Here is an 18,618-nt window from a genome sequence, read left to right as displayed (position 1 = left end):
ACAGTCACTGTGATCGTTGCCGACATTCGCACAGTCGTTAGTGTTACCATCATCTTACTATCATCACAGCTTTGACCATGAACGATGTTACTGTCGGATCATCATCACCATCATCACCATCATCATGAGTTATTGCGGCGCTGACACAGCTCGATTACCCACCATTTGAAATGGGAAGTGGCTATTTAGGTAAATGGAAAAGAAGGACCATTCTACAGTCTGACTGAACGGGTGATCCACTGGGCAGGGCCTGGAGGTATTGAAGGTAAATAGAATAGTAACAAAACAGCAAATACATCACTGCCAATCAATAAAGGATGCTATGAATTGGTTGTGTCAAACGTGTGCTGCAAGAAACCATTGCTGCAAACCATTGCTGCAAGAGGAGAATAGAAACCGGGGTGTAGTCCGATGCCCCCCCCCCCCCCCCCCCCCCCCACACCTAACCTGTTACGCCCACGTATTCTGAAGAGATGGCTGGGGGTGAGGGAAGAGGGTGAGAGTGTTTGTGTGTTTGAGGTGGTTGTTGTGAGTGTGTGTATGCATACATTTGTGTTAGGGGGGTGGGTGTGTATTTGTGAGTCAGGTGTGTGTGTATGAGTGTGTGTGTATGTGTGTAGGACAGACGGTGGTGGTGGGGTTCTAATGGATGGCTCCCATCATTCACTGTGCCTCCTCCGCCGCCCTCGGTAATGAGTGACTGGAGTGATGGGGTGGGCATGAAGAGAGGGAAGGAGGGATGGAGGGAAGCAGGAGGATGTAACAGTGCTTTGAGTGTCCTGCTTGACAGAGAGCGAGAGAGAGCGAGAGAGAGAGAGAGAGAGAGAGAGAGAGAGAGAGAGAGAGAGAGAGAGAGAGAGAGAGAGAGGGGTGTGGCACTGGGGTACCCACTGCCATGAATTAAGCCCTCTCTGCTGTGAAATTAAAATGGAGTCGCACGCGAGCGAGAGGAGAGAGGGGAAGGAGAGCGAGAGAGGAGAGTGAAGGGGGCTACCTTGTGCTTAAGGGGACAGCCCTCCTTCAGAATCACATTTACAGAGCACCTCTCTCTCTCATTCTCTAAGTCTCAATTCAAAGGGATTTACTGGAATAGGAAACATATGTTGACATTGCCAAAGGAAGTGAAATAGATTATAAACAAAACTGAAATAAACAATAAAAAATGTACAGTAAACATTACACTCACAAAAGTTCAAAAGGAATAGAGCCATTTCAAATGTCATATTGTGGCTATATACAGTGCTGTAACTATGTGCAAATAATTACAGTACAAAAGAGAAAATAAATAAACATCACTCTCCCTCTCCTCTTCCCTCCACTCTCCCTCTTCATTATTCTACCAATGATCCACCCATTGTTCTTGACAGCTGTTCCCTCTGATTGAGTAGAATGCTGTATTTCTAAACTGTGTGTCTGAATCCTGAAATATACAGGACATTATCAACTGTTATTATGAAATCACGAGGTTTTGAGTGTAAATATGCCCAACTGCCACCTGGTGTCCTATCACCACACTACCGCAAACAAAGACAGTACAAAAACCTTTCAAACCATTGTACCCATCTGATCAGCTTCCCTGCAACGATTGGGTAAGACCACAGGGTGGCAGTGTTACTTAAGACTCCCTTTACAACTTTAACCATCTCGTTTGCGCAGACAACAGGCATTGGTACGAGAGAAGAAAAAAAAACACACAACATATTCAACCTGGTTCTTCTCCTGACATCAGTCATTTCAGTGGCGTCGTGATACAACAAGCCCCACTAGCAACCAGTGGACTGTAGTCTGTAAGTCTGTAAGACGCTCCCCAGGACTTGGAGCAGGACCCAGAGTTTCTAGCTGTGCTAGACTGACCCGGTGGACCCACAGCCAACGTGCCACATGGGAGAGCAGCACGGAGGTGCCACGGAGGTTTCCTAGCGCCAGAGAGCAGCGTGGCCTACTCGCTTTAGAGGTCTGCCACCAGCAGGACAGCACGAGGGAAGTTACTGCCATGGCAGAGTGCCAGCCCTGTGTGTGATGACAGAGAGCCCAGCAGTGCCCAGTGATGTCATGTACAATGCTGGTTGGATGCCCTCTGCTGGGTAATGTGAGTACTACACCAGGTGACATGCTATTTGATAGTCTCTATTGCTAGTGGGGCTTGTTGTACTAAGGAAATATTTGACCCAAATGCCCTGACCCAAATGCTTAGTCTGGCATCTGTAGTAGATTATAAAGAGTGACTATTACAGTTTCTGTTAGAGAGGTCACATTGCTTTTTGGGGGGGATGGCCAATGTGATGGAATCCTTGCAATGTCTCTTCTGCCATTGTGTGTATGTGCAGTTCTAGTCTCTGTCCACAAGGAGGTACTGTTGCAAAAACCACTTCAACCTCAATAAACTATTTATACCCCCTGGTTGATTATTGGCAGACAACGCCTAACAACACATGCTTAACCAACATCATATCAAAATCAAAACACTACAGACACTCACACAGGCAAAATGACAAGAATAGCATACATCTAGTGTAAAACACAGTGCACATTGTATTGACATGCCTTTACAGTGCGATGTGATAGTGGCAGTGTCTCGTAGATTGACAGGTAGATTATACTGCACGTAGAATCAGTTTGACAGGAAAGAATCTTCTATTTGGCTCGGTGGCACGGCTTTCCTTTATCTGCGAGCCAGTTGTGATTGATGCCGGGACGTATTTGCTTATCTACGTCGCTACAGTTCTGTACGAGGCACCTGCTTTGAATGAACACGGGCCCTTGACTATGTTTTCACACAGAGTTGATAATCCAGCCTCCGCAAACAGTCATGTCAAATTGGCATCAACGAACGGTAACGTTATTGTTGATCGCAAGTGCTATTGAATCAGATCTTCTCTCACAAGCGAATGACATTGTGTCTACGATATATCCCCCCCCCCCCCCCCCCCCCCAGCTCTCTTGTTATCCACCAGGTAAACCAAACCGACACCATCAACTAGGACCTAGCAGTAGAGGTAAAGTTCACCCCCATTTTCCCCACCCAGGTACAGACCAGAGCAGAATTGTTCTGTGCTTTCTGTGATCGACCGCCAGAAACGAGGCTCCGTTTGTAGGGCCACGTGCTGCTTTCTGTCTAAGGCCCCTGTCACCTTCAAGTTCAGATCAAATCCAATTGTATTTGTCACATGCGCCCGAATACAACAGGTGTAGTAGACCTTACCGTGAACCACCCGTAACCAACAATGCAGTTCAAGAAAGAGATTTCAGAAAATATTTACTAAATAAACTAAAGTCAAAAATAAAATAAAAAGTAACACAATAAAATAACAATAGCGAGGCTATATACAGGGGGTGCTGGTACTGAGTCAATGTGCGGGGGTACAGGTTAGCTGAGGTAATTTGTACATGTAGGTAGGGGTAAAGTGACTATGCATACATAATCATTCTCCTCCTCTCTGCCCCTCTCTGTCACATACTAACACACACGTGACCCCTATGGCCCTTTCTCATTCTCCAAACATCTATTGGTTTGAAGAACTGAAACACTCATTTCAGAGGTCAGAGGTCAGAAGGAACAGTATGTGTAGAAGCCATGTGAACTCTTGTGCAGTGCTGGTAAAAGATAGTGTTGTTGGGTGTTGGATGGTGTGTCCCTTTCAATTGTGTTTGTTTTCCAGGCATCTGCCATGCATCTGCCAATAAAACACTGCCGAGACACACGCCCAGCCTATCCCAGAAAGGGGGAGAGAGAGAGATGAGATCAGACAAAGAGAGGGAGGGAGGGCGCATGACCACTTCTGCCCAGAACATGCAAACTGATATGAAGCTGAGATATGCTTGAGATCTAAGGATGGCATTGTTGGGGGTTTTACATGGTGAGATTGATAGGACAGGGGCCGCTGCTCAGGCCTATTTCCTCCCTCTTCAATCTGATCTTTCATAATGCTCATAGCGCCATATCAAATAAATGTATTATTGTAGAGTTCAGATAGTCATAACATGATATTATGATATAGGATAATGGGTTCATATCTGTGCTAGTTCAAGTTGTAGACTACATCATGTAGGTAGTCAGAGAAACTGTACGTGCCCACTGTCGCCCTTATGCTTCAGGGAAAGTCACTGGCGAAACATGTATATGAAACAGCGAACACGTTCACCCAAAAGACACGCCTTGATTGTGTTGTTTGTCCATATCGCCCTTCTAGAGACACGTATCGCACGATCACAGGTTTATGGGCCTTAGCAAACAGATGGTTGACTACTTGGAGCTGGACACAAGGAGCCATGCTCTCTAGGCTTGTGGGGAGAGATGAGCTGGGTTTTATAAGGCCTCTTTGGTTTTATGGCAGCCATTTTGGGTCATAAGGATGTTTTCAACTGGCATGTGATCTGCCAGTTTCAAGCTTTCTCACAAGCTGTCTTGGAGATTGTTTTATTGTGTAGCTGACGTTTGTGTCTGAGTAGGTTTCGCTTTTTGGGGATTTATTGGCAGAGGGCTGGAGAGGGTCGTACGAGACTTCGGCTGTCTTACTCATTGAATGAAAATACGTAATATATATATTTTTTGCCTCGTCGTTGTATGTGTCTGAACGTGTGTGTTGTATATTCAGGCGAGCGATAGTGATACACATGTGGTTTATGTATCCAAGAGCTTCTAAACAACACGTTGACATCCAACCATGATGCCAATACAAACTGAAGCCATGGAGATGGGCTTTCTTAATACCTCCGAGGACTAAGCCTTTTGGTTACATATTAACCAACGTCCTACTTCTGAGGGAGTTTTGAAAACTGTAACGCCAGGCATGATGAAAATCAACATGGATACAACATGATATCTGATGGCGCGCAGATCCCCGGTATAACCATAAACAACGATCGTCCCCTCTAACCTCTCAAGGCTTGACATAGCTGGTATTAACAAGCCTTCTTGTCCGACTGAACCAGCAGACACGGTGAACGTGTTGGCAGAGTGATTTGGCAGAACATGTAATAAGTCGAGCGGATCTATTGAGCGTCTATCTACGCTCTTCCCGTCTCACTGTCACCCTGGTTGTGTTTACCCAAGTCCCAGTGGGCGGAGTCTATAGTGTTCAACTCAGCTAAGTGTGTATTTGTGTGACAGGAGGAGGGACAAAGGTTGCACCTGTAGCTGTACACCTGACTATCAGAGAGAGAGAGAGAATAGACTGAACAGGGGAGGACGAATAAGACGAAGGGAAGGATAGCAGTAAAAGGATAAGCGTGGAAGAGGATTCTGGAGTGGATATTGGAGTGGGAATGATCTGATATTTGAATCAATGAATTTGGCTTTCCTAGCAGGGTTTTTCCCATAAACTATTAAGCTTTGGGAGGAAGGTCGCCTCCAGATCTCTACATATACACAGGTGAGGTTATTACACACACACACACACACACACACAGTGTTGTACAATCACCTTGTGGGGACACACAATTCAGTCCCATTCAAAATCCTATTTTCCCTAGCCCCTAACCCTAAACCTAACCTTAACCTGAAAACCTAACCTTAACCCTAAACCTAGCCCTACTCCTAACCCTAGCTCCTAACCCTAAAACTAACCCTAGCTCCTAAACCTAACCCTAAAACTAACCCAGGCTCCTAACCCTAAACGTAACCATAACCCTAACACTAATTCTAACTTTAACCCTAAACCCCCAACCGATAGCATTTAAGCTTGTGGGGACCAACAACATTTTTGTAATAAGCATTACTATTCTTGTGAACACACACACACACACACACACACACACACACACACACACACACACACACACACACACACACACACACACACACACACACACACACACACACACACACACACACACACACGACACACACACACACACACACACACACACACACACACACACACACACACTAAGCTGTACCTTGACAGTACACAATTAACAACATTTTGCCAGATGTACAGCAAGATTGCAATGGCAAAATATGGATGATCAAAATCGAAGAGCTTGTTGTATCGTTCTCCACAACGTCAAATGTTGTGCTTACTGCACTCTTCGTGCAACATACCTAATTCAGATGGACACCGCTTAAACTGACTGAAAGTGGACTTCAGACACAATAGGCTTCCTTGGGCCCCTCCAGTTAGCAATAAGGACCTTTGAACGGTGAGCCTTTTGACCATACACACACACTGAGTAAACACTAAGCTGTTAACACACACTGCACCTAACTGATTGCACTGTGCCGTGGTGACTGTATGTCAATGTGTCTACATTTGTATGGATTCAATACAATGCTCCCACTAACTGCGTTAGCTGTAAAATACCAACATGACACCATCATTTGTGTAACTCGCCTTGACATCTTACTCTTCGCTAATAAGTAATAAGTATAATCTTAGTCACGGCATCAATTTAACCTATACCAAAACACGCATAGTATATCCTAAGAGGAAATGACCACTGCACTAATGGCCAGCATATTGGCCACTGTTGTGTCAAAGCCTGCTTAATGCAATAGTTTGACAGATGCATGAGAAGTGAGGTTGTCATTTTAAGGGACTTTCCCCTCATGTTTGACCATGCTCCACATTTCGTAAATATTTGAATTCCCAGATAAGAGTCTAACGTTAGCATGGGAATGGAGCTATAGGCTTTATTGCAGACAGAGTTATCACCAAAGGTGACTTTCCTATCAGTGGCGTTAACCCCAGTCTGCACACACAGGTGGATGTTTACCGTAGTGTAGACTCTCCACATGACTGGAAGGATCGCTACAGAGTGTACGGTCACATGGTCTCACTAGAAATCTGGGCTCTAAGCGCAGGTTTACTACCTGTAATGGAGTGAAATTGTGATTATGTTTGTTTGATTGATTTTCTGGATGAGGAATATGGACATGATCATTGTTACCTTGAAGGGATTGCCTCTGGCCATTCCAAATAGTCACGCAACACAGCCATAAAATGAATGATTCTCTAAAATGGAGATTTCCTGTTTTCTTATGGAATTCCTCATGACATCATTTAAACCAACTCAGTGCTTGGAGCTTTACTGGCAGTAACCTTGTCTGTTGAGCTGGACAACTGGCTGCACCAACGACTAGTCCAGGACACGGTCCCGCTACTTGACCGATGGTCTGCTCTGAGGAGGGTGTGAAATGGGAAATCTAGGTTACTGATGGCTAAAGGACAAGAGGTGGAATGACGGAAAGACGGACCGGGAGGATGACCCGAGCATGAGCTGCGTTGAATGTCACTGACTGACTGGCATGCCGATGGGCAATATAACGGTCAATAGAACTAATGAGGAAAACCGCTTGAGAAGGGTCATAAAATGGGTTGCACTTTGACTGCAAAATAACCACCCACACATAGGGCAGTACAACAACGTCCGGTGAATGACATATGTGTTCGTAAACCCAGCTAATCAATTTATCATTACAGATATGTTAGGTTGAATAACAATTGACCAGTAAAATATCAACTGTCAACAAGAAATGATTCCACATGAAGCCAGATATTTAACACAAGACATATCTTAGACGGACTATTATGCTGAGGCAGATAAAAAGACGGCCAGACTAGCTTTGCCTCTGAACGTTTCACCCTGGCAGGAAACCAGTCAAAGGAACTCAAACATTAACATGTTGGCCAAGTGTATCGGCTGTTTTGTGTTGAGAGAAAAAAATCTGTCTTGGTTTCTGCTTGTTCATCTACACAACAAAACCCAACCCTCAGCTATCAGAACAAAAGTCACCAGAACCAGTGGTGTAAAGTGCTTAAGTAAATATATATATATATTTATTTTAGGGGGTCTGTCACTTTTAGGGGGTCTGTATCTGTACTTTTATTTACTATTTATATTTTTTACAACTTCTACTTTTACTGCCCTACATTCCTAAAGAAAATAATGTACTTTTTACTCCTTACAATTTCCATGACACCCAAAAGTACTCATTACATTTTGAATGCTTAGCCGGACAGGAAAATTGTCAAATTCACGCACTTATCAAGAGAACATCCATTGTCATCCCTACTGCCTCTGATCTGGTGGACTCACTAAAACAAATGCTTTGTTTGTAAATGATGTCTGAGTGTTGGACTGTGCCCCTGGTTATCCGTCATTTAAAAAAAAAACAAGAAAATCATGTCGTCTGGTTTGCTTAAAATAAGACATTTTGAATGATTTATACTTTTACTTTTGATACTTAAGTACATTTAAAACCAAATACTTTTCGACTTTTGCTCAAGTAGGATTTTCTGGGTGACTTTCACTTTTACTTGAGTCTTTAAAAAAAAAAGGAATCTTTATCTCAAGTATGAAAATTGGGTATTTTGTCCACCACTGATCAGCACCCAAACAGATCACCAAAATTACATTAGCATATTCTATGGAAATTTCCACAGCGTTGCTAGGCGACCGGCGGGTAACAGCCTACTCCCTTCTTCTGGGGGGAGAGTGGCACAAAGCGGAGGCTTTATCTGTGTGCAGCGAGAGTAGAGCAGTATGTGTTTGTGTATGCTTGTATGCTTGTGTGTGTGTGTGTGTGTGTGTGTGTGTGTGTGTGTGTGTGTGTGTGTGTGCGCACGTGTCTATTTTTACGTTTACTACATGTGTGTCCCTCCGTTTTCATGTGTGTGTTCGCCTTTGTCTGCGCTTCACATAGTTAGTCTTGTCTTCATGTTCTAGATGTCCATTTGTGTTGATATAGTATGTGTGCTGGTAAATCAGTACATGTTTGCTAAAGTGGGAAGGTGGACTTGTGTAGAAACCCACAGGACAGACAATACAACCTGCTCTGCCTGTATTACACAATGAGCAGCCAAAATCTCCCACGGCTGTTACAGTCCGAGCAAGAGCACTTAACCTGCACCGACGCACTACAGAACACATGACTTCTGGAAGTCCCTTTGATATTTTGTTTGCAGAACGGTTTACCTGGAGTTTAATAAGCTTTTCACTCGCTAACACCAGGGTACCTTTCTGTCTAGTCCTAACAGGGAAACTTCCATTGAGATGAAACACGAAACTGAAACTCCCGGTTGAAAGAATTATTCTAATGACTGGTTAGATTTGAACCAAGGCCAGGGGAATTTCAGCTGGAAAAATAAGTATATTAATTATCAGAAATGACTGCATCAGAATGGAACTAAACCCAATCTCAGGTTTGCATTAGCAGTAGTCGTTGTAGTAGTAGTAGTAGTCATGTCTATTGTGATAGTGGTGGCAACAATGGTAGAGGGATTGATAATGGCAGTAGTTGTGGAAGAAGTAGTGACAATGGTAGAGGGATTGATAATGGCAGTAGTAGTGGCAGAAGTAGTGACAATGGTAGAGGGATTGATAATGGCAGTAGTAGTGGCAGAAGTAGTGACAATAGTAGAGGGATTGATAATGGCATTAGTAGTGGCAGAAGCAGTGACAATGGTAGAGGGATTGATAATGGCAGTAGAAGTGGCAGAAGTAGTGACAATGGTAGAGGGATTGATAATGGCAGTAGTAGTGGCAGAAGCAGTGACAATGGTAGATGGATTGATAATGGCAGAAGTAGTGACTTGCTATTCAAAGAGCAGCACCTCAGTACCAGAGATTGGGCAACTTGTGAGTGTTACCCCATCCTAGAAAGGGTTTCGCTGAAATATGAGGCACTGTATTAGCAGCCAGCACGTTTAGCTTGGCCACCGCACAATAGGAGTAACCCGATCACCAGCGGTGCCCTGTCATCACTCTACCATATGGTGCCTATCGAGTTCCCCTGAAATATTCAGGAGAGCTCAGTCCGTTCCCCCTGACACGGATCTATCTGACACGGATCGATCTGACACGGATCGATCTGACACGGATCGATCTGACACGGATCGATCTGACACGGATCGATCTGACACGGATCGATCTGACACGGCTCTATCTGAGCTGGGCGGTGTTGGGAGTCAGGTTACTGTGGTTAGGGCTTATGGTAAGAGGTGTGGCAGGAGTTTGAATGGGGAATGAGAAGGGAGTAGTTAGGGGATTTTACGTAACTCTCCCTCCCTCTCGCACTCTTCCCTCTGAGAGGTCATGACTCATGTCTGATCCATCTTCATTGTAAACGTTGGAGCTATAAAAGCTACAGTTAACTAACTTATTACTAAACCTCTCTCGCTCTTTCTCTCCCCACACCAACCCAAGGCCCCTCCATTCTTCCATCCCGCTCTCCCTCCTCTCTCTGTGTTTGTGGTCATGGCTGACCCATCGCCTGGCTGGTGGAAGCTCACCTTCCTACGTAAGAAGAAGTCGGAGCCCAAGGTTCTGTACGAGATCCCAGCGGAGTACGGCAGCAATACCACACCCCACGGTGGAGCGCCCGGGCCAGTAGAGGGCGCCACAGAGGACAGCCAGTTGAACGCCCGTCTGGAGAGGATAGTGGATAAGACCACCACCAAGGGACGCCATGTCAAAGTGTCCCACTCAGGACGTTTTAAAGAGAAGAAGAAGGTCAGGGCCACGTTAGCAGAAACCCCCGATCTGTTCCCTGGTCACGAGCCTAGCAACGAGAACCTCTGAGCTGGGAAACAAAGTTCACACACACATGCATACACACCAAAAATGAATGGCTTTCTCTATTCAACTCATTCATGCACACTCAAACACAGAAGACGTTCTCTGCCTCTCCCTCTGCCTCTCCCCATTTCACACGGTGCCCTCTATCACACTCAGTAACACACACAGAGATGAAGGGCAGTGCATCCCATTGGGACATGTCATCTGTGTCAATCCAGCCAGAGATCTCTGTTCTTTATTCCCTATAAATGTGGGACTGACTGGGAGTCTTTGTATGCATCTTAGTATCACACTCTCTGTCTCTTCCATCTATAATCAGTGGAGCAGTGGAAGAATGGGACACCTGATTCTCCCCTGTCTGTCTGCTTCATACCTAGGCCATGTTTACATAAACAGACTACCTTTAATGAGGTGCTATTAGTCATCTTCGATTTTAAATATTCAACAGATCACAGGAACAGGGAGGAGTTTCAGGGCATGCATATTACACTGTACAGTCATTGTACGGTACAGAATGTGTACTTTACTGGTGTTGCTAAGTTTGTCATCTGTACAAAGCAAATAGGTAACGTATGAAACAGACGTTTGCATAACAGCTTTATGACCTAGAGGAGATGGTTACCGACTGTTGGAGGTTGACTGGTTTCCATAGCGACAGACTGTGTCACGTGTCATTCATAAACATGTCACCTCAAAAATCAATTGTTCTAAAATCAATTGTTCTTAAACTAACCTGAGTATATTTTGTTCTGTTTTGTTTTTTTTAAAGCTTTTTTAAAAATACCGGTAGGCTTCTCTATCCCTTTAGAATTTAACCTCAAACTAGACAAACGTTTGAGTTTTTCTTTGAGTTGCACTTTCTAATGTATAAGTCAAGGACTGCTTCATAGATAGACTGCAAGGTTTCAACACAGGTTCTATGCACTTCTCCAGTGTTTCTTCAGTATTTGCAGCAGTCTTTTCAAGATATTGGCAGACACTGAAGACAAACCAAAACCAGAGATGGAAGAGGAAGCGAGACACCCCACTTGCTGTTTTTTTTCTGGTTCAATGAATGTCAATGAAGTACTGTAAGTGGACCAGACCTAGTTGCTATTGCATTGGTGGCTATGGGAGACACACCCAGTTAAGTAGACCGGAACTGACTATTTATTTTCAATGGTAAAAGGCCTGAGTGAACTATCTTCATTTATCCACCATCTTTGCTAAAACGACACATGAGATCCCTCCTCAACAAAGACTGAAAAAGTATCTTCCATTTCATTTTCACCTTCTACACTTAATGACAAAAATCCCTTTCGTTGAAATTGTGCTGTACATTTGGAATAATTTTGTAAAATAAATACAGACTTGTTTTTCTAAATAAAATATATATCGGATTTTATTGAAACGCTTAAGGTTCTTTCTTGTGTTACTGTGAACTCATTCCATGATAATGATGATAATGATCATGCAAAACGGTGTGACAAAAACAACAACACAGAGTTACACATAAACAAATGTACAGTCAATGACACAAAATAAAAGAAAAACAGAAAAATCTATGTACAGTGTATGCAAATGTAGAAGAGTAGGGAGGTAAGGCAATAAATAGGCCATAGAGGCGAAAATAATTACAATTTAGCATTAACACTGGAGTGATAGATGTGCAGATGATGATGTGCAAGTAGAGATACTGGGGTGCAAAAGAGCAAGAGGGTAAGTAATAATATGGAGATGAGGTAGTCGGGTGTGCTATTTACAGATTGGCTGTGTACAGGTACAGTGATTGGTAAACTGCTCAGACAGCTGATGCTTCAAGTTAGAGAGGGAGATATAAGACTCCAGCTTCAGAGATTTTTGCAATTCGTTCCAGTCATTGGCAGCAGAGAACTGGAAGGAAAGGCGGCCAAAGTAAGTGTTGGCTTTGGGGATGACCAGTGCAATGTACCTGCTGGAGTGGTGCTACGGGTGGGTGTTGCTATGGTGACCAGTGAGCTGAGATAAGGCTGGGCTTTACCTAGCAAAGACTGATAGATGACTTGGAACAAGTGGGTTTGGCGACGGATATGTAGTGAGGGCCAGCCAACGAGAGCATACATGTCGCAGTGGTGGGTAGTATATGAGGCTTTGGTGATAAAACGGTTAATGATGCCCTCTAGTGGGAACAAGCACAATGTTTATCTCAAAGTTGGCACATTCGATCTAGGCAGCAGGGTTGGGGTCAATTCCATTTCAATTCCAGTCAATTCAGAAAGTAAACCAAATTCCAATTCCAATTCGACATTTCCCTTATTGAAAAGCATTGAAGAGATTTGGAATTGGAATTTCAGTGTACTTTCTGAATTGACTGGAATTGAAATGGAATTGACCCCAAACCTGCTAGGCAGTGTCTATTATGGCGGTGGATCACAATCTGTTAATTCCCATGAACCCTCCAGGAACATGAAACAATACACAAGTAACAACTAATACTACGTATCAGTTATAAAATATTAATACATGCCATTTTGATGCTAATACTGTCCTTTGGACCTGCATATCCAGGCTTATCAGGTGTGTAGGTAGTGCTACTATGATCAAAATTGTATTTGTAAATTATGTTAGGGATTATACGGGATGGAATATCCTGTACATTAAAATATAATGTCATACATTCAATACACTTGTACAATAAAATATCCTATGGCTATGATCCAACATTTTACAAGTCTGCTATGGCAATTGACTACCACCAGAGGGCAGTGATAAGGCAGGGAAATCAGAGCCATACGCAAAACTCCTTTGACAGAGAAAGAGAGAGAATGAGAAATAAAGAGAGAGAGAGAGAGAGAAAGAGAAAGAGAAAGAGAGAGAGAGAAAGAAAGAAAGAAAGACAGAAAGACAGAAAGAAAGAAAGAAAGAAAGAAAGAAAGAAAGAAAGAAAGAAAAAGAGAAACAGACAGAGATAAGGGGAGAAGTTCAATCGAGGAGCAACAAGGGATGACAACATAGAATGAATGACACTGAAGAGGCACATTGACAAAAAGGAAAATGAACGTGTGCCTGTGTGAAAGAAGCTAGGATAGAGTAGCAGAGGTAAATAAGGTCTGATGACATGGAGTCTGAGCTTGCTAAACATATCAAGAATCTCGCAGACCAGTTTCATGGGCTTAGTAGCCTCAAATGCAGAGAACTTGCTTACGAATTGGCACATCGAAACAACAGTCAAGAAATAGAAGGGTAAGTTATATTGAATAGAGAGGTCTACAGTATACTGAACAAAAATTTAAACGCAACATGCAACAATTTCAAAGATGTTACAAAGTTACAGTTCATGTAAGGAAACCAGTCATTTGAAATAAATACATTAGGCCCTAATCTATGGATTTCACATGACTGGGAATACAGATATGTATCTGTTGGACACAAATACCTTTAAAAAAAAAGGTAAGGGCGAGACCATTGCCTCATGCAGATCTCCTTCGAATAGAGTTGATCGGGCTATTGATTGTGGCTTGTGGATTGCTGCCCCACTCCTCTTTAATGGCTGTGTGAAGTAGATGGATATTGGCGGGAACTGGAACACGCTGTCGTACACGTTGATCCAGAGCATCCCAAACATGCTCAATGGGTGACAAGTCTGGTGAGTATGCAGGCCATGGGAAAAACTCTGACATTTTCAGGTTCCAGGAATGGTGTACATATCCTTGGAACATGGGACCGTAGTTTATCATGCTGAAACATGAGGTGATGGCGGCGGATGAATGGCACGATAATGGGCCTCAGGATTTCGTCACGGTATCTCTGTGCATACAAATTTCCATTGAGAAAAATGCAATTGTGTTCATTGTTTGTAGCTTATGCCTGCCCATACCATAACCCCAGTGCCACCATGGGGAAAACTGTTCACAACGTTGACATCAGCAAACCGCTCGCCCATACAACGCCGTACATGTGTTCTGTGGTTGTGAGGCCGGTTGGACGTTCTGCCAAAATCTTTAAAACAACATTGGCACGACAATGGGTTTCTTATGGTAGAGAAAGAAATTAACATTCAGTTCTCTGGCAACATCTCTGGTGGACATTCCTGCAGTCAGCATGGCAATTGCACACTCCCTCCAAATTGAGACATCTGTGGCATTGTGTTGTGTGACAAAACTGCACATTTTAGAGTGGCCTTTTACTGTCCCAGCACAAGGTGCACCTGTGTAATGATCATGCTGTTTAATCCGGTTCATGATATGCCACACCTGTCAGGTGGATGGATTATCTTGGCAAATGAGAAATGCTCACTAACAGGGATGTAAACAAATTTGTGCATGCCATTTTTGAGAAATAAGCTTTTTGCACGTATGGAATATTTCGGGGATCTTTTATTTCAGCTCATGAAACATCGGACCAACACTTTACATGTTGTGTTTATATTTTTGTTCAGTGTACATCTGAATGTAGGCATATATTTAACATATACAATATACCACACCCCCATTCCTTGATTTAAACTTTGACCTACCAGCACCATCACACACTGTCACAGGACACCATCACCCACTTACCCCAAGGCCGCTCAACTTACCCTGTCCATAAGCTGAACTTACCCCATACCCGGGGTAAGTTGTGCCAGAGTCCACTTTTTTGGGACAAGCTAGGTTTTCAAAACTGTTCTGTTTAAATTAATTGTGATTATTTCCAGTGATACACACAAACACTCTCTTATCAAAAGGAAACTTCCACCAAAAAAAAGATTGGTACGTCTTACTTGATTTAAAACCTTTTGCTCTTCTGGGAACATAGGTCCTTCACAAACTTCCTCCGAAGACGCTATGTGGTAAAGAGTCCCATTTGCACCAGTCACATACGTTGTTCTAAACTTCAAGCCGCAGAGATACCACATGAATTGAGTCGGGACTACAGTTTACTGTAAGCGCACTCTTCCCGTGGACTTTTTACATCAAAGTACTGAGAGAACTACCTGTTATCTTATCTTCAGTTGAGGCGGAAGAAAAATGCTGTCAGTTGACAGAGATGTAAGACACATGTTAACAACTGAACTCTACAGACATGTGTATTAGGCTTTGGGTTCCTTTAGTAACTCTGCAGTAGCTACTCATCAGTGATCGGCCTTAAGGCGACACCGACACTTGTGAAGCATGTCACCTTTTCCTTCCACCAACTAGTTGTGGTTTGGAGGTTATCAAATGGATGTGTTGTCACGTTTATGTATAAAGTACTTGACGTGCGTGTGTGTATAAGTTGGACGTTCAAGAGGTTTACGGTCAGGATGTAGAAAATTAATGCTTGTAGGTCAAGTAGGTATCCGTAAGGCCACTTAACCGAGGTCAGGTCACAGGTGAGTGGATGGGTTGACCCCTGTTACCTTATCCGTATGTCGGACACCTTAATCATAAGCTCCAAGAAAACAAAATGGAACTGCTATGAAAAATGTAAGCCTATCAAAAATGTAGCATTTGTACAGGAACAACTACTGGTCATACATCACAGCTTACTCGCGCTAGCAGCTTACTTGCGCTAGCAGCTTACTCACGCTAGCAGCTTTTACTCCCGCTAGCAGCTTTTACTCGCGCTAGCCAACTCAGTCAATAGATTCCAGTACACAGGCTGAGGCCAAGAGACATACCATTGTAGGTAGCCTCATCCATCAGTTACTGTTGCTGTTACATAAGGAGGTTCTTGCAGGTTTCTAAGGGAAAACACTGTACAGTATACATGAATGTGGCATCAGGTACTGTAGCCTTGTGGTGGCAGGTAGCCTAGCGGTAAGAGCACTGGGCCAGGAACCTTAAAGGTTGCTAGTTCGAATGCCTGAGCTGACAAGGTGAAGAATCTGCCGATGTTCCCTTGAGCAAGGCACGTAACCCTAATTGCTCCAGGGTCGTTGTTGATAATGGCAGACCCTGGCTGTGCCCCCACTCTCTCAGGGAGAGTTGGGATATGCAAAAGACACATTTCCAATTTACACATCCATACACTCTTGTACGTGTGTGAAAGAGGACAAATATTAGCGCTTACTCCCCTGAATGTAATGTGGGGAAAATACACATAAATATCACATTTTTGTGCAATACTATGCCACCTGGTTTCAGAATGTGAGGTAATCTGGTAAATAACTAAATACAACTAAACATTTCTAAGGAAAAACCGGCACAATCATCTCCAGGACTACATAAGGTCCATACACCCTCCTCAGCTCTGTACAACTGTCCCACTGGGCACAGACGTCAATTCAACATCTGTTCCACGTTGTGCCTTTCTTGTGGAGCTGGAAATATTTTTTTGTTATTTACCAGAGGACCTCACGTCTTTAAATCATGTGTCATTGTCTGGCTACAGGTAATCCACGTTGGTGGAAACAACGTTTATTCAACCAGTGTGTGCCCAGTGGGGTCTTAAAGATGGACTTCAACCGTTAGCAATATCAGATTTCTCTCACAACAAAATATTACTGTCAATACGTTTATCCAGTGGTGGAAAAAGGACCAAACTGTCGCGCTTGAGTAAAAGTAAAGATACCTGAATAGAAAATGACTCAAGTAAAGGTAATTACCCAGTAAAATTCTACTTGAGCAAAAGTTTTAAAGTATTTGGTTTAAAATATACTTAAATATCAAAAGTAAAAGTATAAATAATTTTTAATTCCTTATATTCAGAAAACCAGATGGCACCATTTTCTTGTTTTTTTTATTTACGGAAAGCCACGGGCACACTCCAACATTCAGACATAATTTACAAAAGAAGCAGGCATGTTTAGTGAGTCCACCAGATCAGAGGCAGTAGGGATGACCAGGGAGGTTCTCTTAAGAAGTATGTGATTTTGACTATTTTTCTGTTCTGCTGAGCATTCAAAATGTAAGGAGTACTTCTGGGTATCAAGGAAAATGTATGGAGTAAATAGTATAATATTTTCTTTAGGAATGTAGTGAAGTAAAAGTAAAAGTACTCAAAAATATTAATAGTAAAGTAAAGCACAGATACCCCAAAAACTACTTAATTAGTATTTTTACTCTAAATGTTTAACTCGAAAACCACTGCGTTTATCATATAATACATGTACACAACTTCTAAGATCAAATATTCTGAAATGTTTAACTCAGATGGGACTTTCATCTCACCTGTATTATTAGATTGGCTACTGTACTCATGCGTGTGATTTTCTGTGAATGTGCTCTAAGTGTTTCATAATGGTGGTACGGCATTGAGTTGTACATCTGTGTCAGTGGTGTAAAGTACTTAAGTAAAAGTACTTTAAAGTACTACTTAAGTCGTTTTTGGGGGTATCTGTACCTTACTTTACTATTTATATGTTTGACAACTTCTACTTTTACTCCACTACATTCCTAAAGAAAATAATGTACTTTTTACTCCTTATATTTTCCCTGACACCCAAAAGTACTCGATACATTTCAAAGGCTTAGCAGGACAGGAGAATGGTCCAATTTGCACACTTACCAAGAGAAGATCCCTGGTCATCCCTACTGCCTCTAATCTGGCGTATTCACTAAACACAAATGCTTTGTTTGTAAATGATGTCCGAGTGTTGGAGTGTTCCCCTGGCTATCTGTAAAAAAATAATATCAAGAACTTGTGCAGTCTGGTTTGCTTAATATAAGGAATGTCAAATGATAATAATTGTACTTTTGATACCTAAGTATATTTAAATCCTTCTAGACTTCTAGACTTTTACTTCTAGACTTTTACTCAAGTAGTATTTTACTGGGTGACTTTCACTTTTACTTGAGTCATTTTCTATTAAGGTATTTTTACTTTTACTCAAGTATGACAATTTGGTACTTTTTCCACCACTAATGTGTGTGTATTTAGATGTATATACATACATTTTTTCTATGAGTGTTTAAAGCCTGTGTGTAGTCCCGTGTGGCTCAGTTTGTAGAGAATGGCACTTACAATGCCAGGGTTGTGGGTTTGATTACCACAGGGGACAAGTACAAATGAAAACACTTGCACTCACTATTATAAGTTGAGCTGGATAAGAGTGTCTGCTAAATGACTAAAATGTAGCCAACACATGTGACCACATACTCAGCAGCACTACATACATGAATGTGCCTAAGTTGAGATGCACGTCCTCTGATGCTTCTGTTAACAGCTGAGAGAGAGAGA

General features: G+C 42.7%; 1 protein-coding gene across 2 annotated transcripts; it reads left to right on the top strand.

Annotated features, from left to right (window-relative positions):
* Nucleotides 1-1,688: 1,688 nt before the first annotated feature.
* Nucleotides 1,689-11,902, top strand: LOC129828604 (proline-rich protein 15-like protein A). Of its 2 annotated transcripts, none has more exons than XM_055889666.1 (2): nt 1,689-2,089; nt 10,147-11,902. In XM_055889666.1, the coding sequence occupies exons 1-2, from the start codon at nt 2,048-2,050 to the stop codon at nt 10,519-10,521; spliced, it is 417 nt and encodes a 138-aa protein (XP_055745641.1). In that variant the 5' UTR covers nt 1,689-2,047; the 3' UTR covers nt 10,522-11,902. The 2 variants fall into 2 exon arrangements, with proteins under 2 accessions (XP_055745641.1, XP_055745649.1); XM_055889674.1 differs by lacking the exon at nt 1,689-2,089 and adding an exon at nt 5,097-5,372.
* The last annotated feature ends 6,716 nt before the right edge of the window (nt 11,903-18,618 follow it).

This window comes from Salvelinus fontinalis, chromosome 2 (genome assembly GCF_029448725.1).
Source record: "Salvelinus fontinalis isolate EN_2023a chromosome 2, ASM2944872v1, whole genome shotgun sequence".
NCBI lineage: Eukaryota > Metazoa > Chordata > Actinopteri > Salmoniformes > Salmonidae > Salvelinus > Salvelinus fontinalis.
Note: the sequence above shows the minus strand (reverse complement) of the source record. Positions and strands in the feature narration are given on the sequence as shown.